The sequence below is a fragment of the Erpetoichthys calabaricus genome, chromosome 4, assembly GCF_900747795.2.
Source record: "Erpetoichthys calabaricus chromosome 4, fErpCal1.3, whole genome shotgun sequence".
Classification (NCBI taxonomy): domain Eukaryota; kingdom Metazoa; phylum Chordata; class Cladistia; order Polypteriformes; family Polypteridae; genus Erpetoichthys; species Erpetoichthys calabaricus.
In genome coordinates, this window is record NC_041397.2 from 141317559 (window position 1) to 141343222 (window position 25664).

Sequence of the window (25664 nt, forward strand, 5' to 3'; positions counted from 1 at the left end):
TCTAACTTTCTCTGACAGTAATATCGCGCATCGCACCGTGCTCCGCGCATGCACACTTCACCAGAAGACACCCACACACGGACACCTGGACGCACACAGGGATTTTAGTTAAAGAGGATAAGTGTCGGTCGTTCTAAAACCGTTCACATGTGAGATGCCCATGTACTGTGTCATTCCCAGGAGCCCAGGATTCCCGGGAATGGATAAACCCGTCCGGGAATAGATTCCCTAGTTGTGACATAGCACTGACCTTTCGCCTTTGTCAGTTGTTTAAAATAAAGCATATAATGCCTTGTTTTGTTTGAAATGCATTTAAAGAGAAGTGATACACATTTCATGTGTTTATTTTGTTTCTTATTGTCACAAAAATGCAGGTTATCTTTAAATGCTTTTCTCTTTTTAGACCAAGTAACAAATCAGCTACCGCTGGCTTCAATTTCTGGAGCGCCAGTGTACCAGTGCCTTCTTTTAGTGTCAACCTTTGTCAAATGTAAAGAAATGTGCAAATAATCAAGTAAAATTGGGTAATGATATAATATCAAAGGGTTATTAGAAGGGGTGGGAATAAAAATGAAATAAAAAATTCAGTGATCAGTCAGTGATCATTTTAACAGTCACAAATGTTTGTGTGTATTTGATGCTTAGGTATTTAAAACTTATTATTTACACCTATAAAGTTTAACTGCACTTATAATTAACAATAAACTATGTTAGACTACTTAACCAAAAAGTACTTTTTTTCACGGTGAGAATGTTTGTAGCACAGAGTGCATTAGAAAATAGTCGTGACTGGAAATGCCTTTGTTAAGGACACATTAATGTGTCTGGAGGTTATTGTGAACACAAAAAAACTACCAAGAGATGTTAACAAGGAAAAAGATATGGTCAGGAAAAGCAAGTGTCAGAATCATGAGAACAAAACTAAACTGGGGGTAATAAGAACAAAAGCACAGGATGAAAAGATAAAGCCAAAGCAAATTGCCATCTCTACGGCCTACTTAAGAATTAAGCTAACAGACACTAAAGATTCTTTTGACATTTTATCCATTGACAGGTAATGTGTATTGCAAACTCCCCATATTTACACAGTAACGGCCATTATATCATTAGTGTGATGATCAAGGTCGTGTGACCTGCAAATGGGATTGCTTAAATAAAGAAAACCAACATGTTCATGAAAATCAACTATTAAAACTTAAACCAAAATGACAGAAAATGAACTTTTTTTTGTATTTCACAACCGCAAAATATGCAGAAAAATACACATGAAAGGTGGTCAAATACAAGAGTCTTCTTGCTCATACTGTTGATACCATTTGCCCCACCGCTTGAAGTTGATTGATTATTTGTTGTAATTTAATTTGGCACAATTAATGAGTTTGCTTAACTTAAATTTAAGGCACATATCTATCATATATCCAATATAAAAAAAAAGTTTTCTAGAGGCTGCTGAGGGTAATGTTGGCCTTGCATGTCTCTTTTCAAAAATTAAAACCTTTATTCATTACAAGACAACAGATTTGCAGTTACCTTTCCTACAACTCCTTCTATCCTCAGTACACTAAAAACTCACTTTCTGTTTCACAATGCCACAGACTTCGCCACTTCTACAGTGATGAAGTTGACTTGCATAATGAAGAACTCAGAAATAGACAGATATTTTTTTGATTTGATGTATTAGATTAATCCGTGAGAGGAAATTGTGTTTTCGCAAGACCTTTTGGGGGTCAACCATTGTGCAGTGTCCTGGAGTAATTTTCAGCTTAAGGGCCTTGTTCAAGAGCCCAACGGAGAAAGTGCCTTTCTGGAAATAATGGGGATTGAAATGGCAACCATCTGGATACCAGCACAGATCCTTTTTCTTACTTGTGGACAATGTCTTCAACCAAGCAATGAGAAGACCCAGCAACACCTTCCCAAAGGGGAACACCAGAAATGAAAATAGTACCCACTATAATACTCCATCTCTTCCTCACTGTAAGCTTAAAATTACTCCTTCTGGGAAACATTTTATTATACAGTGGGCCTCCTGCAAGCCGAAAAATGTAATTTATAGCATTTCTTGTAAAAAAGTATAAGGTCATCTATTCTGTTGAAACCCAGGATAACTTACAGATCATTTTAGAGAACACATTTTAACCATTAACTTTAAAGACTTTGCAAGGCCTATTGTCCCTTAATTACAGCACCACCAATATCTCTGCATGTATTCTTTCACAGGGCTACAAGGGTATCTTTCAAAGAAAAAATAGAAGGAGGTAAGTTCATTCTCCAAATTGAATCACATAGGTGACCATCTGCCCTTTTGTGGCTTCTTTTTATGCCCACTCTGGTCTTTCACTCCTTTTTTCTCTCTGGCTTTGTTCTCACTTATTCCTGTTTTATGTAACTTGAAACTGCATTTTGTGATTGACTGATTTATTTAGGACATTTCGATGACTTTGCATTTTCCCACCTCCCTTATTTGTGAGTTCAGAAAATACGTGGATCAATTGCTGTGTCAGTAGGCTCGAAGCTAACTAAGTTCATGTAACTGCAAGTTTACCAAATAGAATCAGACTGCCTATAAAGCTATGACCTCTTATCCCACATTACAATCATTCAGGATGACTGAAGGCTGCAAAGACAGAACTGTTAAGCAACACAGATACTGACCTCCTGCTTGCTCTGCTTCCTCTAGCCACTTGGTCAGGATGGACTTCAGTTTGCAAGCATTTTTGAAGCTCAACTGGAGGTTCTCAAAGCGACAGATGGTAGTTTGGCTGAACTCAGAGCCGTGAACAGCGGCAAGGGCCTCTCCCACATTTGTCTGGGTGTAACCTACCAAAAAAGAAAGGTAACTTGAAAATGGCTCCATTCTGTGTATAGATAGATAGATAGATAGATAGATAGATAGATAGATAGATAGATAGATAGATAGATAGATAGATAGATAGATAGATAGATAGATAGATAGATAGATAGATAGATAGATAGATAGATAGATAGATAGATAGATAGATAGATAGATAGATAGATAGATAGATAGATAGATAGATAGATCTTTATTGTCATTGTCACTTTTACAAAGAACAATGAAATTGAAGGTGCTGTTGACTCAGTGTGAGAGGCATAAGTACATTACAAATATATACAAATTACACTTGTCACATATACAAATTGCACTGATTGACTTAAGGTCTAGATGGACAAGGCTTCTGGTTCAATCCTTGATACCGAATTTGTACATCAAATTAGTATAATCTGATTCAGAGTCAGAGGAAGATCAGCAGTAAAAGCCATGAACCATCTAGAATGGATGCCAGTCCACCACAGGGCATACTCTCACTCACTAATTCAGTACCACTTTACATTCACCAGCCTAACCCTAATGTCTTGCCTCACAGCCACGGTTCATGCCAGGTCTCCATTAGTGAGCAATTTGCTTCTTCAAACTGTGTACTCATGGATTTTCTCTGGTTGTTTCTGTTTTCTTTTGTGGGTGTAGATTGAAATGTTGACTCTTATCTGTTTGAGCATGACTGCAGTTGTGTGTGTGTCAGTATGTCCAACAACAGATTAAATTCAATTCAGACCCTTCTACTTTGCACATGATGTTTCCATTAAAGGATTCCCTGCTTTTAACTTGCTTTGGACAAAATCTTCTCGAGTAAATGAAATTAGGCATGGAAGCAGTTCATTGGTTAAAAAACAAATGACACTGCATATAGCGCTTTTTCATAGTGATCACAATCTCATACTGCTTCACATGTGCAGTACAGTCATTTCTGTTTTTATACTACTAGTGCATAAGCAGGTGAAGTGACTCCCTTTAGGGACACAAACCATGTCACCAATGTGATCTTGTTTACACTGCCTTATCTGCTATCTTCTAGGCTTCTTCTATGCATTTAGAAAGTGGCACTCTTAGGAATGTCTAAAAAGAATCCTGGTAGTTAGAGACAGAAGGCAGTCCTGCTTGAAAATTAATTATGCCACCCTTGCTGTATTGTGAGAAGCCTAATTTCCTTCTTGTACTTAATGTCACACAGCTTGAGTGTCTGTGGTTTTCCTTCAGTGTTTACCATAATGAATGGTGTGCATGTTTGTGTGCTTCAATAGCATGAGTTTAATTTTTTTTATCGTTTTTGTTATTTACAGTTAGATATCCTTATTTAACCCTACTTCCCATAGTCTCTAATAAGACTGCATTAATTAGTATCATACCCTGGATATTAAGTGACGTAGTGAACTTTAAACACAGTGTGCCAATTCAATATCCACCACCGACTCACTGTGTGACCCTCAGCAATTTGTGTATCATGCTAGTATTCCAACTGTAAAATAATGCACATACAAGGGATTGCAATGTCCATCCATTCCATCCATTTTCCAACCCGCTGAATCCGAACACAGGGTCACGGGGGTCTGCTGGAGCCAATCCCAGCCAACACAGGGCACAAGGCAGGGAACCAATCCTGGGTAGGGTGCCAACCCACCGCAGGACACACACAAACACACCCACACACCAAGCACACACTAGGGCCAATTTAGAATCGCCAATCCACCTAACCTGCATGTCTTTGGACTGTGGGAGGAAACCGGAGCGCCCGGAGGAAACCCACTCAGACACGGGGAGAACATGCAAACTCCACGCAGGGAGGACCCGGGAATCGAACCCAGGTCCCCAGGTGTCCCAACTGCGAGGCAGCAGCGCTACCCACTGCGCCACCGTGCCGCCCCAATGTTCACTGCTCTTATCTGTCAATTTGGATAAAAGCATCAGCCACATATAAAGCATATTAATAATGACATTCTAGGATGGACATTGGCTCACCCAATCGTATTCTCCTCAGCTTGAACTCATTGGCAAATTTCTCCAGCTCCCTGATCTCTGGTGAGTCCATATCCACTGGTTCCTCAGCTGCTTTGCTCTTCTTCCTCAGTTCCTGCTTGAAGTCCCCCAGGACAGACTCCTCTGCCAGCAGAGACTGGTGTAGTGGTGTGAAGCCAGCACCCAAAGTGTGCTCTGGAAACTTGTAGAGGCATTGTGTGAGCCCACCTAGAGACAGGGAAACAAAGAGCAGCCATTGTGATACCCGAGCCACACTCTGAAGTGCACAAGACTGCAACTCAAAATGTTAGACCAACTCTTTGAATTTTCTTGTGCTTTGTCCTGATATTGGTTCAAGCTGAACAACCAAAAGCAACATAGTTGGTACTCCAAATGTACATCACAGATTAGATTGCAATTCATTGGGTGTAATTTATTTAATATTGTGCACTTGTTCCTTGGTTTTATGTAGGCAAAACATTTAGCAAAGGTCAAAATGAGAATGACGGAACATATAATGCATATAAGTGCATGCAATACTAAACATGCCATTTAAAAACATTTTAAGGAGGCTAATCATACACTCACTGACCTCAGATATACAGTTTTGGAAATTGTCCACCCACATCCTACAAGAGGGGATTTCAATAATCTATTACTACGACGTGAAGCATTTCAATTTCATAAACTTGATTCATGTAACAGTTCAGATATAAACAAGTTAAATGATTTAGGGTACTTTCTATGAATACACACTATTCCATGGCCAGCTGTTTATCACTTCTGACCGTCATTTCTGTTCATCAGGCTTGACATGGGATGCTTTCCTAGTTGTGCTTTGGTCATTTTTATTATTATCTTTTTCTGTCCATTCCTGTGTCATATTTTCTTTGCATAATTAACTGCCCCCACCCCTTTATTGACTGTTGTATACATCTTGTATATTTCTTTGTGCAGTGAGTGCCTCAACATGGTGGGCCTTTGTTTACCTTTTTTTGCAATTGTTTTCATTACAGCCATGGTTTACTTGTGATGGATGTTAGATGGTATCCTTATTAACTTTGATATACATTTGGCTTCAGCCTCACTTCCACATGTTGGCAACTATTAACTTTTTTACTGTTCTGTGACATACGTCTGTACACAAGCTGCCGGACTTAGCTCTGAAGAAGGGATGATTTCCCAAAACATGTCGGCCAGATTGCTCAATATTCTTAATCAAATGGATGTCTTTTTACTGTATGGATATCACATTTTGATCTTCAGATTCTGATTTAAGTCATGCTTTATTGGGCATTTAGCCCAGAGAATTAATTATTTGTAACATTTTGCTTCACATCTTTGTATGTTTTCACACTTGGTGTTTATATAAATGTTATTATATTTCTGAGCTGATTAACATTATCACGATTTTTGGTTGAAATAGATCTTTTATGAAACAATAACCTTCTAGTTAAATATTGTTATCAATTCGCACTGCAAGTTATATATTATATGAAAGGGCAGTTATTCCTTTGTGTAAAACCCAAAGCTGCCTTGATAGGCTTCACTTCTCTGCAACTTTAAGCTGGATAAGCAGTGCTTGAGAATGTCATGCTATGTAATTAAAATGAATGAGAAAATGAATTATGCGTCACTCTGTTGATTGTCACTGGCTCCTCGTTCCCAAACACCAGCCAGGGTCACCTAAAGTAGCTGGCTGACTATATAAAACACCTCCAGGAAGTATGAGATTCTTGCTTTGGAAAAGTGATCTTGCTGCAGTCCACAGCTCCTTTATTTTAACTGAAGGCTTCAAATGGTGCCAGTGATGATTTTTTTTTTTTTGCTGAGCTTCCTGTTAAAAACTAAAACTCAGTCCTTTTCTGCCACATGCTGCCTAAATGTAGCCATTGCACCACTTTCTTTTGTATGACTTAATGGTTTCCCTCGCACACCTACCAGGGCTTTCATTCCTGCTTGACTCATGATTTTAGGCATACAGATTTATTTTATGCTCCTCTCTGGGCAGCCTGAAGGGGACAGAGCGATGACAAACAGTTCTAGTTGTTTTCTAGGTGCAGAGGGGTGGTGTGAATCTAAACAATGTGAAATATATGCAGCTTTGTGAAAGGGCCAGAATGCTGTGAAAGTAGATTAATAAATTATGATTTTTTTATTTCCCTTATAAACCTGTCCAGTACCCAAGAGCTGGATCCAACAATTTTACTATCTCAAGTCTTGATACACTACTTGCATTTCCTCATGAAAATTCTACCTGCACTTCTCCTTTGAATATCCTTCTTGTTACAGAAATCCATTGTCGACCAAGGTGGAAATTCTTCTCTTTTGGTTTCAGTAACTAGCATTACATGGAATTCTTAAATCAGTGGTTTGGAGTCTAACCAGTCAGCACTGGGTGCTAGGAAGGAACCAACTCTGGACAGGATGCCAGTCCATCACTGGCTCCTTTGATGCCCATCAGACACCATATTAGAATCATCAATCAGCCTAACATGCATGTTCTCACCAGTGAGGGATTTGGTCAAAGTGTTGCTCCCTTCACTTAGCTTCACATTCTCCCTGAGATGTTAGCAGTGAAAAATCAACTAGCACTGCTGATCAAAAATCTGATCCACATCAAAAAGCACTGTCTTAGACTGCTGAGCCTTAAATGAGGCAATACACAGACATGGGATTGAAATGCAGGTTGCTAGAACACATGACACAGAAACCCTAACTACTGCACCACCATGCCACTGCTTCAATAACTAACATTTTTGAATGTCTGTCCAATCGCTTTCCCCCTGTTTCATTTCTCTATTGTCTTGATTTGCAGTTTGAAGGACTTTATGATAATACAAACTATGGAAGGCTTAAGAATAAATATTAGGTTAAGTCAATACCCACAATGTTTACATTTTAATGGAATGATTTTGGGCAATGCAGTTGTAGCGCTGCTGCCTCTCAGTAAGGAGACCTGGGTTCACTTCCTGGGTCCTCCCTGCGTGGAGTTTGCATGTTCTCCCCATGTCTGTGTGGGTTTCCTCCGGGGGTTCCGGTTTCCTCCCACAGTCCAAAGACATGCAGGTGATGTGCATTGGTGATCCTAAATTGTCCCTAGTGTGTGCTTGGTGTGTGTGTGTGTGTGTGTGTGCCCTGCGGTGGGCTGGCACCCTGCCCAGATTTTGTTTCCTGCCTTGTGTTGGCTGGGATTGGCTCCAGCAGACACCCGTGACCCTGTAGTTAGAATATAGCGGGTTGGATAATGGATGGATGAATGGATGGATTTTGGGCAAAATTGTGATGCCACAACTTGCTGTCAAAACCAGTGTAGTGTTACTGAATACAGGTGGTTGCAGGGTTGGTATTTGCTGGGGTCACAAAATAGGAAGGCAGCATGATTAGAAATCGAACAAGAAGCACCATTTTCCAATTTCAACTTCCAAGGTGAGAATTAAAGGCCAATATAATTGGATGCATTATGAGTTAGAATCTGTGATTGCAATCTTTACTTAATCTCCTCACTTTTAAAGTTCAAAACATCAAAGAAAATGCCCCACCTCCATAATTATAGTACTGCTTATGAAACCATCAGCATTCAAAGGGTGCTGCAGGATTAGTTGCATTTCACCAGTTCAGGAGATCACTCTACTTTCTGCTTTCACCCATTAATCATAAAACAAGAAGCTTTACTGAGTTAAACAGTACTTTAAATGACCCACTGTGCCATTATTTTTCTAGGCTGACAATCACAGGAGGTGGATTTTGAGGCTTCAGCTTAGTGGTTTTTAACTGAGAATGAGGGCAGCAGTATGGAATTCAGCTCATGGCCTGTGAAGTGTCTGAAGTTATCTTAAAAAACATTTGCATGATCAGTCATTTGCAAACTGGTTTATGAAATAAACAGAATTTCTGCCAGCTTAAAAAAATAATTTTCACAAGTATAAAAAAAAACAACAACATACAAGGTGTCCACTAAATTCCCCTGTGGTAGCTCTTGCTATTAAACAGGATTGATAGAAGGCTGAAAATGTGATCAAGTTAATTGACAAGTCACAAATAACCTGAGATGATTATGGCTGGACTTTATGTTGACTTTCATTTTAGACTATAAAACGTGTCATTAAAACCACTGAATATCAAGTTGATTGAAGTGAGTGCATGATTATTATGGTGAGAATGTTAAATTGCAATTCAAAGTCTAAATATATTTTAATTATCCAATGCAAAGCAGACACACAGTGAAATATGTTGCTGCCAGAGTCCTGACTCACTATAAATGCAACATTGCATAGTTCATTGACTGGACTGACTACACTGGCTTCCTGCTCAATATTGTTTTATCTTTAAAACTTGTATTCAAGTCAAAATTTATCAATACGTGTACACAGTTTAAAATAATTCTTACTTGTGTGCCTCTCACGGGCTAATGACAGTAGGGTGATACTAACAGGGTACAATGAATATAACACTATGCAGACCTGAATTATCTAATAGACACTTCTGCACTTTCTGTACAGGTACTTTCTGCTGTTTATCAGCTTACTGTAAAACCTTCCTGATCTACATTCAGCTCATTTTAACTTATGAATCATTGCTTACTCCTTTATGATTTATAATGCATTTCAATTCCATTGAAGTACATTGTTTTGTGTTATTGATTAGAATTATACTTGGTTGTGCTTTGTACAATATTTTTTGAGAGTGAGCTTTCAAATTAATATATAAAATACAATCTAAGTGGTAAGTCTGCAAATTGTTATTGAGTGAAAAGAAAATGAAACCATTGTGGTACAAGTAGTTGTCCACTAGGTGTCAATATTTTTCCACAAAAGTGAATCACACCGCAAACATTTATCATCTTTGTACCATTCATTTTTACTAAATAAACAGATAGGAAGCAATTGTAATGAAATTCTTTATATATATATACATATATATATATATATATATATATATATATATATATATATATATATATATATATATATATATTCTCACAGGCCACTTTATTAGATTCACCTTGCTAGTACCGGGTTGGATCCTCTTTTGCTTTCAAAACTGCCATAATTCATCATGGCATACATTCAACAAGGTGCTGGAAAAATTCCTCAGGGATTTTGGTCCGTATTGACATGATAGCATCACGCAGTTGCTGCAGATTTATTGGTTGCACATCCATGATGTGAATCTTCCATTCTACCACATCCCAAAGGTTCTCACTTCTGCATACCTCAGTTGTAACAAGTGGTTATTTGATTTATAGTTCCTCGAACAAATATGGCCATTCTCCTCTGACCTCTGGCACCAACAAGGCATTTTTGCCCAGAGAACGGCCACTCTCTGGATATTTTCCCTTTTTTGGACCATTCTCTATAAATCCTAGAGATGGTTGTGCATGAAAACCCCCAGTAGATGAGCAATTTCTGAAATACTCTGACCAGTCGTCTGGCACCAACAGGCATGGAACATTCAAAGTCACTTAAATCACTTTTCTTCTCCATTGTGATGCTCAGTTCAGCATCAGAATGCAACTGCAGCAGGTTGTCTTATCAAAGTCTACATGGCTAAATGCATTGAGTTGCTGCCATGTGATTGCGCTGATTAGATACTATATTTGCGTTTACAATCAGTTGAACAAGTGTACCTAATAAAGTGGCTGGTGAGTGTAGATAGATAGATAGATAGATAGATAGATAGATAGATAGATAGATAGATAGATAGATAGATAGATAGATAGATAGATAGATAGATAGATAGATAGATACTTTATTAATCCCAATGGGAAATTCACATTCTCCAGCAGCAGCATACTGATACAATAAATAATATTAAATTAAAGATTGATAATAATGCAGGTGAAAAACAGACAATAACTTTGTATAATGTTAAATGTTAATGTTTACCCCCCCGGGTGGAATTGAAGAGTCACATAGTTTGGGGGAGGAACGATCTCCTCAATCTGTCAGTGGAGCAGGACAGTGACAGCAGTCTGTCGCTGAAGCTGCTCTTCTGTCTGGAGATGATACTATTTAGTGGATGCAGTGGAGTACAGGAAATCTGACAGGTGCTACAATGACATGAACTCCATATAGTCAGTAACAGGGATGGGATTCAAAGCAAGGACTCTGGAACTGCAGGACTATATTATGGTGAGCAGCCATTCAACCCATTTTAATTCTCCCAGTGAATAGTGTAGATAAATGCAAACACTTCCACTGTTGCCAGATATGGTTTTAATTAATTTAAGACAATGACCACAACAGCAACACATAACTATTGTGAAAAGAACTGAGAGTGGAGGGCACAATGCCCTGTCTCATTTATGGCCATTCAGCCCTGACATGATGGAAGGGTGAGTAGTGACTCAACTTGGTCGTCCCTAACACTATAAGTGATACTAATGAAGTGGTGCAGCTAATCCCTCATCTGTCTTAGTAGTATTCTATACCACCATACTTCCCAAATAACAGGCACACTAACTGCAATAAATAAAGTGATCAGGTCTGCCTTCATGAGGAAAAGGCACCGTCATTAAGCACGATTTGGACAAGTTAATCGTATACTCAACAAGTACAAAGCATTAATCAGCTGTAGACAGGCGTGATTAATCTTTAACTGACACATCACTGGCTTCCTCTAATTACACCCTGACACTTTCTTCTAAAATACTCACAGGAGTGACAATAGACTGCTAAGCATCTTCTAAACCTGCCAGCATTTTTCGTGTTTGACAATGGCTTAAATCCTTCATCGTCTTCTTAGTTTGGCCCCTATCATGGTGTGTCTGCCCAGAATGTTTGCCTTAGTAACTCTATTTCAGGCATTCTATTCTTGCTCTGGACAATATTTATACATTTTTCTGTGAGATGTATCTCAAAGTTTGGCAATATATATCCATCCATGTTTTGAATATATCCATTTCAATTCAGGGATATAGAAAAGCAATCCTCACAGCACTGGGCACAAGGCAGGGGCTAATCTTGGATGAGGTGCCTGCAAGCACATCAAATTATTCTGCCAAGATTCACACTTAATAACCTGAAATGCAGCATAATGAAGTGACTGGCTCAGAGAGCCATGGGTGAGGATTGCACCTGCAACCTTAGAGTGAACTGCCCAACCTCTAAGCCAGGGGGCCGCACTACTAGCCCTATTGCATTCTGGAGAGTTGCACTGCGTATTTTTCCTTGCATACCTGCACTTCTCAATCTCTGCTTTTCTGCTCCTGTTCATCAAGATTGGCAGACTCACCACCCTCTTTAGCAAAAGACAGTAGCCTTGCTTAACTTCAGGAAGAGCGCATTAAATTGGTTTGGGTTTCTCCTGTTTATCTTCCCCTTCTACTCCCATGCCATTATTTCTGTTGGTGGCACGTAGACGTGAGGAACTAATGAGTAGAGAAATGGGTCAGCTTTCCTCCTTAAGCAATGATATAGCTAAACAACAACATTGTTTGTGGAAAAACCAAGGAAAGCTGACCACAAGGTGGCTGCCTGCTTTAATGTGAGATTCAAAATTACACATAAAAACAATGAATATTTGTTAGATGGCTTCATGAAATGAAATTTAAAAAAAAATTACAGTTTGCAAAATCGATGCACAGGGGCATTCATTTACATATAGATTTTTATTTGAAATTTTTGTGCTGTCATTAATGAAACAAATGTTGTGAACATCAGCAGTATCACCTAGTACCACCTACACCTGAACACCAGCAAAACCAAGGAGATGGTGGTGGATTTTAGGAGGCCCAGGCCCCTCATGGACCCCGTGATCATCAGAGGTGACTGTGTGCAGAGGGTGCAGACCTATAAATACCTGGGAGTGCTGCTGGATGATAAATTGGACTGGACTGCCAATACTGATGCTCTGTGTAAGAGAGGACAGAGCCGACTATACTTCCTTAGAAGGCTGGCGTCTTTCAACATCTGCAATAAGATGCTGCAGATGTTCTATCAGAAGGTTGTGGCGAGCGCCCTCTTCTACGCGGTGGTGTGCTGAGGCAGCATAAAGAAAAGGGATGCCTCACTCCTGGACAAACTGGTGAGGAAGGCAGGCTCTATTGTAGGCACGGAGCTGGACAGTTTGACATCCGTGGCAGAGTGACAGGCACTGAGCAGGCTCCTGTCAATCACAGAGAATCCACTAAACAGTATCATCTCCAGTCAGAAGAGCAGCTTCAGCAACAGACTGCTGTCACTTTCCTGCTCCACTGACAGACTGAGGAGATCATTTCTCCCCCACACTATGCGACTCTTCAATTCCACCCAGGGGGGTTGGGGTTGGGGTAAATGTTAACATTATTAAAAGTTATTGTCTGTTTGTATATCTGCATTGTTATCACTCTTTAATTTAATATTTTCTTTATTAGTATGCTGCTGTTGGAGTATGTGAATATCCCCTTGGGATTAATAAAGTATCTATCTATCTATCTATCTATCTATCTATCTATCTATCTATCTATCTATCTATCTATCTATCTATCTATCTATCTATCTATCTATCTATCTATCTATCTAGTACAGCAGAGACTCGAAATTTAATATAGCTTGCTGATACCAGCTGACACAAATGCCATTGTGAAAAAAGGAGAGTATCGGTATTTTTTTTCTCTTCAAGAACTGCCTTACAGTATTTATTCATTTCCTTTAGAAGTTTGGGAATATTCTACAGTATGTTTTATAAATGGGGCAGTGCACCAAGCCACTGAAGGGCACATACATGCACACATCTAGAAAATTTAGATTACAAAGTCAAACTCATCTGCAGGACTTTACCTGGAGATGGTAAGGAGAACACGCACACAGGCAGTCTCATGGAACGTGCATCCATCCATTCATCCACAATATATATCTACCCGACACAGATAAACAGACACAAATACTTTCCAGCACTCACGTTTTATTCCATGTGGGGCAGCGCTTTATCTTCGCTCCCCATTACAGAGCACAGTACAACAAAGCACATGAAACCAAACACAGTCCTTTACTCTCTCTCTTTCTCTGCCTACCTCCACTCCTATCCCAGCAAGCTTCATCCACCTCCTCCCGACTCTGGCTCCTTGACTGGAGTGAGGCGGCTCCTCTAAGTCACTTCCTGAGAGTGCTCCCGGTGCCTTATTAGTGTTACCTGGAATCACTCTCAGGTGTGGTGCAAGTCCACTGTAGGGCTCTGCAGCTCCCCCTGGTGACCTCCACAGAACCCAACAGGGTTGTACCAGATTCCAAGTCCCGGCATTCCCTGTGGGAATCTGTGGTGTCACAGCCACTCAGGAGAGCTGCCCTTTAGTGTCGCAGGAGAGGTAGTGCTTTGGAGATGATCTCTCCCCCAGTCCTTCCATCCTGCCGCTCGTCACAACAGAATCAGACAGTGTATATGAAAGGTGTACCATAATTCTTTAATTAACCCTAATTAATTTGCGCCATCATGTTGTAATTAAATTCAATGGTAATTTCATTTAACTTTACATTGCAGTACAGTTAATTTGCGTCTTGTCTTGCAGGTGCAAAGGCATAGAAAATTTAGCAGCAACGTAGTAAATGTTACACTTTTACAGAGCAGTCATAGGCAGCCAGACAATGGCATTTAAAATAAAAATAAATTTACATTGACATATATGTGTGTTTATATATATATATATATATATATATATATATATATATATATATATATATATATATATATATATATATATATATATATACATATATACATATATATATATATATATATATATATATATATATATATATATATATAGTAGGTGCCCCAGCTCTCATAACATAATAGAAGGATGGACTACGTGGGTGCAATACCCAGGCCAGGATGCCTTATAATTCCTAATTTGAGTGGATACCCAAAGATTACAAGAACCGGCAAGAGAAGATGTCCAGGAGCAATTCATCCCCCAGTTAAATAGGTGGTGGTGTTCCTCGTATAGAGTCCCAGTTTGGCCTTGTATTGCCTCCATTTAGTCCATCCTTCCAATATGGCCTCCCAGCTGGGTAAGGATTGCACCACTTTCCAAGGCAGGACGCCCTACTGCCATTGGGGGCAACTACTACCTATCTAGAGCAGTTAGTTCTGTGGTCGCAGCTCAGTTGTGCATAACGATCCCCGATCACAAACATTGTAAATTTTTTCTTCTTTCTTCGAACTTTGCTCGTACTGTTTTTTTGCTGTGTTTGTTTTCGGTGGTTTTCAGTGATACCTTTTGCTTATTGCTCGTCAACATTTGAAAAACATCCATTGGAATTTAACTCATTGTCACCCTCCTATAGAAACGGCAGTCACAAAAAATGATAACAGTTCATATTAGAAAAAAAAACTTTACATTTTTGCAGCTTTCGATTCTGGCAAAAAGAAAAAAGACGTTGCCAGTGAATTCGGAATTCGCCATCGACACTGTCAACTTTTTTTGAAAGACTGAGCAAAATAAGAAAAATCTCAGGTTGCAAATATATGTGAACAGCTGCATTTGAAGACGTCGAAAAAGCAGTTTTTATGTGGTTAAGTGATGCTCATTCAAGAAACATTCCTATTAAGGCGGCACTCATTCAAGAAAATGTGAGGTTTCTAGACTCTCTTGGGACCTCCCCCAACTGGACAACATGCAGAAGAGCGTCCTGAAGTACGATCACCGCGTCTGTGGAAGTCTGTTTATCCGTTGCTGGGGCTCTTCACCGAAGCAAACAGTAAAGATCTCGATGGGTGATGCAAGGAACATCATAAATGCAGGGAACAGTATTACTTGGCCAATAACCTGGCCACAACCCTGCCTGACTGCTGTGTCTGTGTATAGGAGAGTGGCAGATCCCGCTACAATAAATAACCCTGCTGTTCCTGTTTCAAGCTGAATAAAGCTGGTTTTGCTAAAGTACTGAGACTCAGTCTTGTGTTTTGGGGTGCAAGACAGGAACTTATAGCGTGACCCCGATCTTTTTGGATTTGCTTCTGTGGCACCTCACTGCACCGCTGTGAGCCTGCTGTTTCCCTTTGAGCACTTATGAGTGCACTGTGTCTTTGTTACATTCTTTTTAGTTAATAAATTTAATAAATCTATTGAGTTAATAAACTTATTGTAATAATCATAACCTGCATGTCTTGTTCCTCTTGTTCCATACATACAACTGCAAACCTACTTTTTCCCAACACTGTATATTTATATATTTATATATACTAGGGGGCTTCACCCCCTGTACACTTCACTTGCCAACTCACTAGCCTGTTTGCTGTTCTGCTGTTCTGTTCTGTTCTGTTCTGTTCCGTGAGAACCCTAAAAACAAAGAGGACTATTTCATTTATGTTAGGTAGAATGCCCAGAGGCGAACCCCTGCAGATTTTATTTTTTTCTCCAGCCGTCTGGAGTTTTTTTTTGTTTTTTCTGTCCCCCCTGGCCCCCCCTGGCCATTATTGTTATTCTATGTTAATTAATGTTGTCTAATTTTAATTTCTTATTTTGTCTTTTATTTTTATTTTTTTCATTATGTAAAGCACTTTGAGCTACTTTATGTATGAAAATCCATCCATCCATCCATTTTCCAACCCGCTGAATCCAAACACAGGGTCACGGGGGTCCGCTGGAGCCAATCCCAGCCAACACAGGGCACAAGGCAGGGAACCAATCCCGGGCAGGGTGCCAACCCACCTCAGGACACACACAAACTCACCCACACACCAAGCACACACTAGGGCCAATTTAGAATCACCAATCCACCTAACCTGCATGTCTTTGGACTGTGGGAGGAAACCGGAGCGCCCGGAGGAAACCCACGCAGACACGGGGAGAACATGCAAACTCCACGCAGGGAGGACCCGGGAAGTGAACCCAGGTCCCCAGATCTCCCAACTGCGAGGCAGCAGCGCTACCCACTGCGCCACCGTGCCGCCCTATGTATGAAAATGTGCTATATAAATAAATGTTGTTGTTGTTGTTGTTGCTGCTCGTGTATGGGGATGCAGATGTACAATTTAAACAGATTTTTTTTTCATGGGAATTGTTATATATGCATCAATGTAACATATAACTGCCCGTGATTGAATTTCGTTTCTTTCTCTCTATTAAATAAAACAACTTTTTCTAATGTTTGGCTCTGAGATTTGTTAATTTTCTTTACAAAAGCTATTCTAACCGTAAACTGTTAATGTTTTAATAGAAATGGCCTATCAAGATCTCCTTTGTTTTCTAATGTTATTCACAGAAGATGTACTACATTACCTTTCTTGGATACATCCTTCTTTCTACAGTAATTTGTGTGTTGTAATTCCGGATGTTGTTAACAGTTGTAGATATTCTTTGGGATATTGTAAGTTGTTGTTTTCATCTTCCACACAGTCACCACCAACTGTTTCAGCATAGTCTATTGATATGCATTTAACCAATTTGCTGTGTAACCATTAGACGTTTTTGGACACATTTAACCAATGTGATGTGTAACCGATTGACATTTTTGGTGTTAATTCGTTTGACTTCCTTGTTTCTCTGTGCTAGGATTGCATGTGTACTCATTTTTTATGTTGATAACCCTTTGTGATGAAATTCTTCAATGACATTTAGACATAATACTTCTTCTTTAATTGGGAACTTAAAGTGAGAAAAGCATTAAAATGTGTAAGAGCTGAGAGCGCAGGAAGAGTGTCTGACAAAAGCATTCACATGAATGAGAGTTTTAGTCTTGTTTGAAAATGTTTGAGAGGAGGGTGTGACTTGAAAAAATGTCAAGGCAAACGTCTCGTCTCGTGAGGCTTGAAAAATTCTCTCTTCCAAAAAGTCTTGTCTCCAAAAAGTATCGTCGAAGGATTTTTTTATATACAGTAATAGAGAGATATTCTTGATTATCTGCAACAATCTCAAGAAAATTGATTTTCCCTAATGTAGAAATCTCATGCCCCTGAGGTCCATAAAATCCATCCACACTAAAACATTAATATAATTGTGAAAAAAGTAGAGAAAACTATGATGAAGTTTTGAATTATTAGACTGAAAGGGCAAACCTAGTGCCAGACTACAGCGGTTCCAGAATAGTCCAGATGGTATCATAGCTGCCTGTAAGTCAATGACATCATGGTTTGAGACCCAAATGTATCCTTTTTATCTTGGTTGTATTTATGTTTTGAAAGTAAAACATACATAGAGGTTGATTATCAATAGAGTTCAAGTGATATAAAAGTCATAACTTAATTGTTTACTAAACATTGCTCTAAATTAAAATATTGAAGCTTGTCAGATTTATCTTCTGTTTCTTATTTACTGTATTAAGATGTGCTTTTATTTTATATTATCTAATTGACTTGAAGCATAATAGCATCTTTTGATTTCTTTTAAATTTTCCCTTACTGTCTTCATTATTCTGTAATTTAAACTGTTTACATTTCCAATGTCCCATAAGAAATCAGAGCTGTCGTCATCTACAGTATTTCTGTCTTGCATTCTTCTTTATAAGTTCACAAGTCTGGCTTGCTCCTCGTTTCTATTTCATTACTGAGTTCATAAAAGAATTATTAGTATTATTTCTCCATTCCTATATTTTAGCACTATAATGATAACTGTTGTCTGAAAGCAAGCCTTAATTACTGCTTGTATATCCATTTACCTATCTGTCTATACTGTAAAAATATATTTTTGTTTAGATTAAATACAACTACTGTATATACACGTTTTTATTTGATATAAGACCTTTCATATAAATCCAATATCCATCCATCCATCCATCCATTTTCCAACCCGCTGAATCTGAACACAGGGGTCTGCTGGAGCCAATCCCAGCCAACACAGGGCAGGAACCAATCCCGGGCAGGGTGCCAACCCACCGCAGGACAGACATGGACACACCCACACAGCAAGCACACACTAGGGCCAATTTAGAATCGCCAATGCACCTAACCTACATGTCTTTGGACTGTAGGAGGAAACCCACGCAGACACAGGGAGAACATGCAAACTCCACGCAGGGAGGACCCGGGAAGCGAACCCTGGTCTCCTAACCGCGAGGCAGCAGCGCTACCACTACGCCACCACTAAGTCCAATATGCTATTTATAATTCTATCCACTTAAACAAAGTCTTTCAGTTCTATGAATATTTTTCTCTCTGATATGAGCTGAGGAAAAGCTTTCAACAATTTGGTTCTTTTAAAGACTGAAATTGCAGAGTTGGGAAGCAGGGCTATGGAAAACAAATTCAACAGTATCTATTTTTCTTAGGTACAAATATGTATAATAAGAATTGTTTGACCATTAGTCAATAAACAGTCTTATTTCTGTCTTTTGATTGTTAAAACTGCAATTTATACTTTTAGCCTAATTGCTGGATTTGTAAAATAGTATGTAATCTGTTCTAGATCAAAGAATCAAGAAGAATTAAGTTTACTTAACAAGGTAACACAATTATTCAGTTGTTTATATAAATGTCATTTTAATGATTTTTTTTCTACTTTTCTTGGTGAGGGATTCTGTAGGAACATGCTCAGTTGGGCTGATCAGGTCTCCCCATCCCAGCAACTGCTTTCAGCTATCTGACAATCCCAGGACAGTCAAAATTATAATCCCTCAAGTGTGTCCCAGGGTCTCCCACCAGTGAGCTGTTTTTTGTGACATTCCCATTCAGGGTGCATTCCAACTACACCAACCCACCTTAACTGGCAGCATTCTAGCTGGAAAAACAGGAGCAGTGTAACTGGAGGGCATGATTCAAACTGTTAATGAACTTCCCATCAGTCAAGGAAGAGGAGGTAATGGGTGCATTTAAATTTATTCACTGTATATTTGGTATTTGAAACCTATGCCTAGCTTCTGTCAATTGAGAGTTTACATGATATCTCTGTATTTCTCAGGGCATTCCAGTTCTTCTACAAAAATCCATTCACATTAAATAAAACGAAAGCTCTAAACTGGCCTAGTATGAGTAAGTGTGCGTGTGAATGGACTATTTGACAGACTGGTGTCTCATCTAGGGTTAATTCCTGCTTTGCTTCTATTGCAATAAGTATTGTTTACAACCCCATTGTGCTCATAAATTGGATTAAGCAGATTTCAGAATGTTATGCTAGGTTATATTTATGTTTTGAATAACACCATGAGAAATAGCGTTTCAGGCCCTATTCGGGTTATTCGGCTACTCTAAATTCAGCCTTTGAAAGTGTGCCCTTCAGTGGTCTGGATGGTTTCACCTTGTAGACAGTGCTAATGGAATAGGTTTGCATTTCCCTAAATTTACTTACTATGGTATTTGTTTCACCTGATTATATACATTTTGTCATGCTTTGTTGCTTTCTTTATAGAAAAAAAATGGTAGTAGTGTTTATACATTCTTTTTTGTTGCTACTTTTATTTACTTACTCTTGAACTATTACTGACAAAGTAAGTAAAATGACAATTTTGTTGTACTTGTTACAATGGTAAAGCAGACTATGAAATAAAAAAATGAGTGAGTCTCTTGCATGTAAATTTCTAAAATGCCATCCTTCCATCTATAGTCGCATGGGTCTAGCATTGATACCAGCAAATCCAAACCCATAACAGTAAATCACAATGAAAAACCAAAGAAGGAGACCTCTGGGTTGACCACTACTGGTGGCCACAGTCAAGGAAGTCAAGGTGGCTAACTGCTTGTACTCTGTTCTCATTATTCACAAAGCAGCTAAGGTACTTTTTACGACAACTCATATTGCATTCCTCTATTTCTCCAACCTTCAGAGAAAGCTCAGGGGTTGGTGGCAGGATTGGCACTCCGACCACCATAAAAAAAAAACAAACTCCCACTGTTCCATTCCATCTGAACTAGTGTGGTGCTGAGGTGTCACCCGTTGCATGGCTGCACTCGGGGCCTAATCTGGGATCCTGAGGTGGTTTGTCATGTTGTGGGTGCGGCAACGTGTTATATCAGTGCGTGCTCCTAACTTCTCTCTCTCTCTATTAATTTATTGAACTGAAGTTTATCCAGATTTAGGGATGTGGGAGCCTATGCCTGTACCCCATAATGTGGTTCTCCTGAATGTAAAAGTATATGATAAATTACACTGTAGAGTAGTGCGAAGGATGTCTTACTACAAAAAGCGTGGACACTGGGTGCACTCCAGCTCCCCAAACACCTGACACAAAGGCTGGGACACAAGTATAAAAACCACAAGTGCAATAAATACAGCAAGCACAGAGCAATGCTGTTCTTTTTTCAGTCTTCTCTCTCTTTGCCTCTGCCTCCACTCCTCGACATAAGCATTGTCCTCCTTACTCCTGACTCTGGCTCCTCGAGCAGTGGCAAACAGCTCCTTTTAAGTAATACCCAGAAGTATTTCCAGTGTCTCAAAGGAGCACTTGTGGGTAAGGCAAGAGCCACATGAAGTAGGGCTTGTTTCTCCCTGCAGCATCCCCTGGTGGCACCCACAGAACCCAATAGTGCTGAGCCAAAGAACTCCAGTTCCCATCGTACCCTGTGAGAATCCTGGATGCTGCTGCAACCCGGGGGAGACTATGCCCTGTGCATGCTGTCTCACCCTGTCCCTCCCGACTGAGAATGTCCTGACCAGGCCAGGCTCCCGACCGGCCCTCACAAGAGTTATGTTGTTGATTTCAGCTCCTGATTTCGACTGACCATGTGACTCTGAGCACTGTGGCATGTGGCTGGGGTTGGCACCCAGCTGGGATGCCCAGGAAGGCAGGAGGAGGGCTCATGCCTCCTCCAGATCACAAGGGGGCTACCACCCTGGTTCCTTTGGGGGCCACGGGTACAGAGCTGGGAAGCTCAACCCTGTAGGGGCCCGTGGTCACCACCAGGGGGCGCCCCATGCCTGGAGAACCCTGGACCCCAGTACTTCCGCCACACCAGGGAGTGCTGGCGGGAAGACGAGTGGGGACACCCGGAGTGCTTCAGGGTACGCAGCCGGCACTTCCGCCACACTGAGGCGTGTTCGTGGGAGATTGCCGGAACACACCTGGAGCACATCCGGGTGCTAATAAAAGGGGCCGCCTCCCTTCACAAGGAGGCTGGAGTCGGGAGAGAAGTTGGACAAGGTCTCAGGAGGAGACACAGAGGCGGCCTGAAGAATGAGGCATAGTGGTTTGGCCTGGACTTTGGGGAGTCTGTGGGTTGTGGAGCAATGAACTTTGTAAATAGATTTGTAAATAAACGTGTGTTGGGTGACGAAATGATGTCTGCCTGTCTGTGTCCGGGCTGTTCCCCACAGCACTTAACATGTCCAACAATCGTAGCACATCCTAATCTTTTAAATTAGCTTTAATAAGGGTGCTGGCCAAATATACAACAATAATAGTAAATTCTTGGTAATTTTTTTTCATACTTTTTTATACAGTATTTAATGATGCTAAAGCTTCTACATAACCATGATAGATAGATAGATAGATAGATAGATAGATAGATAGATAGATAGATAGATAGATAGATAGATAGATAGATAGATAGATAGATAGATAGATAGATAGATAGATAGATAGATAGATAGATCTTTATTTGATCCAAGAGGAAAATGTAGCTTTTTACAGAAGATTGAGAAATAACAACAAAAGGTGTTACTCATTTAGCCACACAATGTAGTATTTAGTGTTCCTTTGCAACAAAATGTCACATTGAAGCCCAAAACCTACCTTGCAGAGCATTTGCACCATTAACCACGTTAGGATGTGGGACACTGCAAGCCTGCAAAATCCGACTTTGGGAAATGCTGGCTGTCAGCATTTCTTGTGCAGTAGACTTGATGCCTATAAGAACAAAATAGAAAAGGAGATTATGCGTGTGGATCACATCATTGTCTCCCTTTTGTCTGTAGATGGTGCTGATGCAGTGATTACTAGGAGCTGTCTGCTCTCTCCAAACACCACATTCTCATTCTTTTGCTCTGATGCTGACCACACCACACAGTTTCTATTATTGTACAAAATTTATTTCAGTGATGCACAGACTTGTCCAGTTTCAAGTTAATATTTGCTTCTGATTTATTAAAAGTCCCCCTTTCTTGGAGAACCATATAAATACTAGTAAGTGCATATAGCGAACATCTGGCTTGTTTCTGTTTTATGCATTGGTATGATATTTACAGAAAATGGCAAAGCAAGCTTTCACTCTGGGACTTAATCTAACTGAATATACCATGCTGATGGTATCTTTCATTGCCTACTCACCTGCCATCATTCCGTAGGCAGCCTGTTGGTTTCCATAGTGGCAGGGTGATACTGAGTAGTGTAGTCCTGCAGCACTGCTCCCAAGAGCTGAAGATGATAAGTGCATGTGGGATCGCTTAGATGATGGCACAAGGGACAATCCAGAAGGAACTGAGGAGAAAACAGAATGGCCTTCAAAGGAGAGTGGCAAGCAGTCTGACTGGAGGCAAGAAGGTTATAGCCTCAGACCCCAACACAAATTAGTTCAGCTTATCTTCTAAGCAGTTATTAACTACTTCTGTTATTCTTGTAATGGCTTTGAGTTAATCAAAACACTATATAAAACCATGACAGATTTCTGTAGTATTCAGAGAGGTAAAATATAAAAGTAGAAAGCATTAAAAAAGAACTGTTAAATAAGATGAAATCCTCCATTTCCCTAGCAACTCAAATCCGTCCATGGAGGGCTGTAATGGGTTTTTGTTTTAACCAGTTCTTGACATTAACTTCACTCCTATCTTATTCAAATGTGAATTATTTGTAAAACAATTGTAAAATACCCTAATATTGTAAGTTAGCTTTAATGAGGGTGCTTGCCCAATATTTAATAAATCACTGATTGCCTTTTTTAATTCTATATTACTTTCTTATTGATGATGTAATGGTGCATCAATTTCAATTCAATTCAGTTTTAACCCTTGTTGTGAAAATCCAGAAATGCAAAGCGAGGTTGATTTATGTTATAATGGAATATAAAGGTATGGCCAGTTATACTTCTCTCTCTTTAATTTTAGCATTTGGCTATTTTATTTCTTTTACAAACTCTTGTTTTTTTATTTAATTACCTAATAGATCACTGATGCAGAAACGACAATAGAGGCTCCTGTCATTTTTCACCTGTTTCTGCTCTTTGTTAACTGACACTACTTGAAAATAACACTGCGTTCATATGAATATTGGCATTTTCCTTCTCTAATTTTGCTGTAAGAAACACAAATGTGAAATTTGTATTTTTTTCATAGGATTCAATAAACAGGAATCTAGTTTACATTTACTGTACTTCGTTTAATTTCCCTTTTTAGAGAAACAAAACTCTAAATTGTATCCAAATAATGACAAATGAAAAACAGAACTTTGGCACTAAATGTAAAGAGAAGCTGCTATTTCAATAACATTTCCACATGTGAAATTATTAGCTTAAATAACAATGAAATTTCACAATAAATAATACAGCAAAATTTAATCAGTTTTCACAATTCATATTAAGGGTAAATATTATTGTGTAACTTTGTAAAGATAAGGTCTAATGCCCTAATTAGAGTAAGTTAGTAAGGCAGAAGTTCCAATTAAAAACAAGATATAGTTGGAGCAAAAATTTAAAAACTCTACCCACTGAAGCCCTGTATAATATTATTTGAGTAGCTGGATATCACACCATATTTAAAGAATTATGCAATAGAATGGTCATGCCATCAGGTGTCAGCATTTCCTACAGAGTGTACTTTTTTAATAAGAATTTCCTTAAAATAAGTTTTATTTTCTTGTATAGAGTACACTTTATTGCAAAAACAATTCATTTTATAGAAGAAAACGAATGAAAGGGTGCACTGACTGTACACCAGATTATACTGTACATAATAATTTTTGTAGGGGCAGCAGAGTGGTGCAGTGGTAAAGAGCTACTGCCATACAGTACCAGCATTATTATTATTACTTATTTTTTGCCTACTCCTTGGTCCATGGTGACTTATAACATCTGAGAGAGATAATTGGTTACATTTCTTTTTTTTTTCTTTTTTTTTTCAATTGGTGCACAGACAAGTGAAGTGACTTACTCATGGTCACACAGTGAGTGTCAGTAGCAGGATTTATTTTTTTTTTTTTAAATATTTTTATTTTATTAATTTTCATTGATTACAAGTAGCAGGATTTAAACCTAAAGCGTCTGGGTTTGAAGTCTAACGTCTTAAAAAGTACACCATACTGCAAATTATCCAAATTTCTGTGCAGATTTATTTTAGGTGGTGCTGTCTTTTCCTCATACATCTCAAACATATGCAGGCTTATTGGAAGGTTTTTATTGTCTCTATATAAATGAGTCATTAGTGAAATATGGTTAGCTGACCCCAGTGACAATGACTGCCTTGTCCGTTTGCTGATATTTCACACCTGATATTTATAGGATAAACAACAGTCCTGCACAACTCTGAGTTAGAAAAACAGGTTAGGAAATTGATGAAAGGAAGACCAACATTCCACCCATTAAATTTTACACCCCAGAGATCTTATTATCTTTGAATGCAGAAAAAGCATTTGATATGGTTGAATAGGACTACCTATTCACCACATTGCACACATTTGGGTTCGGTCCAAATATATGTGCATGGATCAACTTACTTTATACCACTCCAGAAACCTCAGCTTGTATTAACAACATTTTTTCAGACTACTTCAAACTAGAACGTGGTACTCAACAAGGATGGCCCCTTTCACCATTGATCTTTGCTATCACCATTGAGTCATTGGCTGTTTACTTTCGAAATGTATCAGAGATAAAGGAGATTTTCAGAGAAGGACTTGATCAGAAAATATCACTGTATGCAGATGATATGGTACTGTATATATCGGACCCACAAAATTCAGTGCCAGCAGTCCTAAAAGCATCAGCAGATTTTCAAAAGATATCTGAATTCAAAATTAATTTGAATAAAAGTGTGCTTTTTCCAGTGAACTCTCTAGCACACAATGTTGGACTG

General features: G+C 39.2%; 1 protein-coding gene across 1 annotated transcript in view; it reads right to left on the minus strand.

Annotated features, from left to right (window-relative positions):
* pou1f1 (POU class 1 homeobox 1) overlaps window positions 1-25664 on the minus strand; it is a 56064-nt gene that overhangs the window by 20851 nt on the left and 9549 nt on the right. The window contains exons 2-5 of the mRNA XM_028801103.1: window positions 22930-23079; window positions 22396-22509; window positions 4817-5041; window positions 2656-2820 (exon numbers count right to left, since the gene is read on the minus strand). Of these exons, the coding sequence (XP_028656936.1) occupies window positions 2656-2820; window positions 4817-5041; window positions 22396-22509; window positions 22930-23079 (654 nt within the window). The remainder of the gene's footprint in view (window positions 1-2655; window positions 2821-4816; window positions 5042-22395; window positions 22510-22929; window positions 23080-25664) is intronic.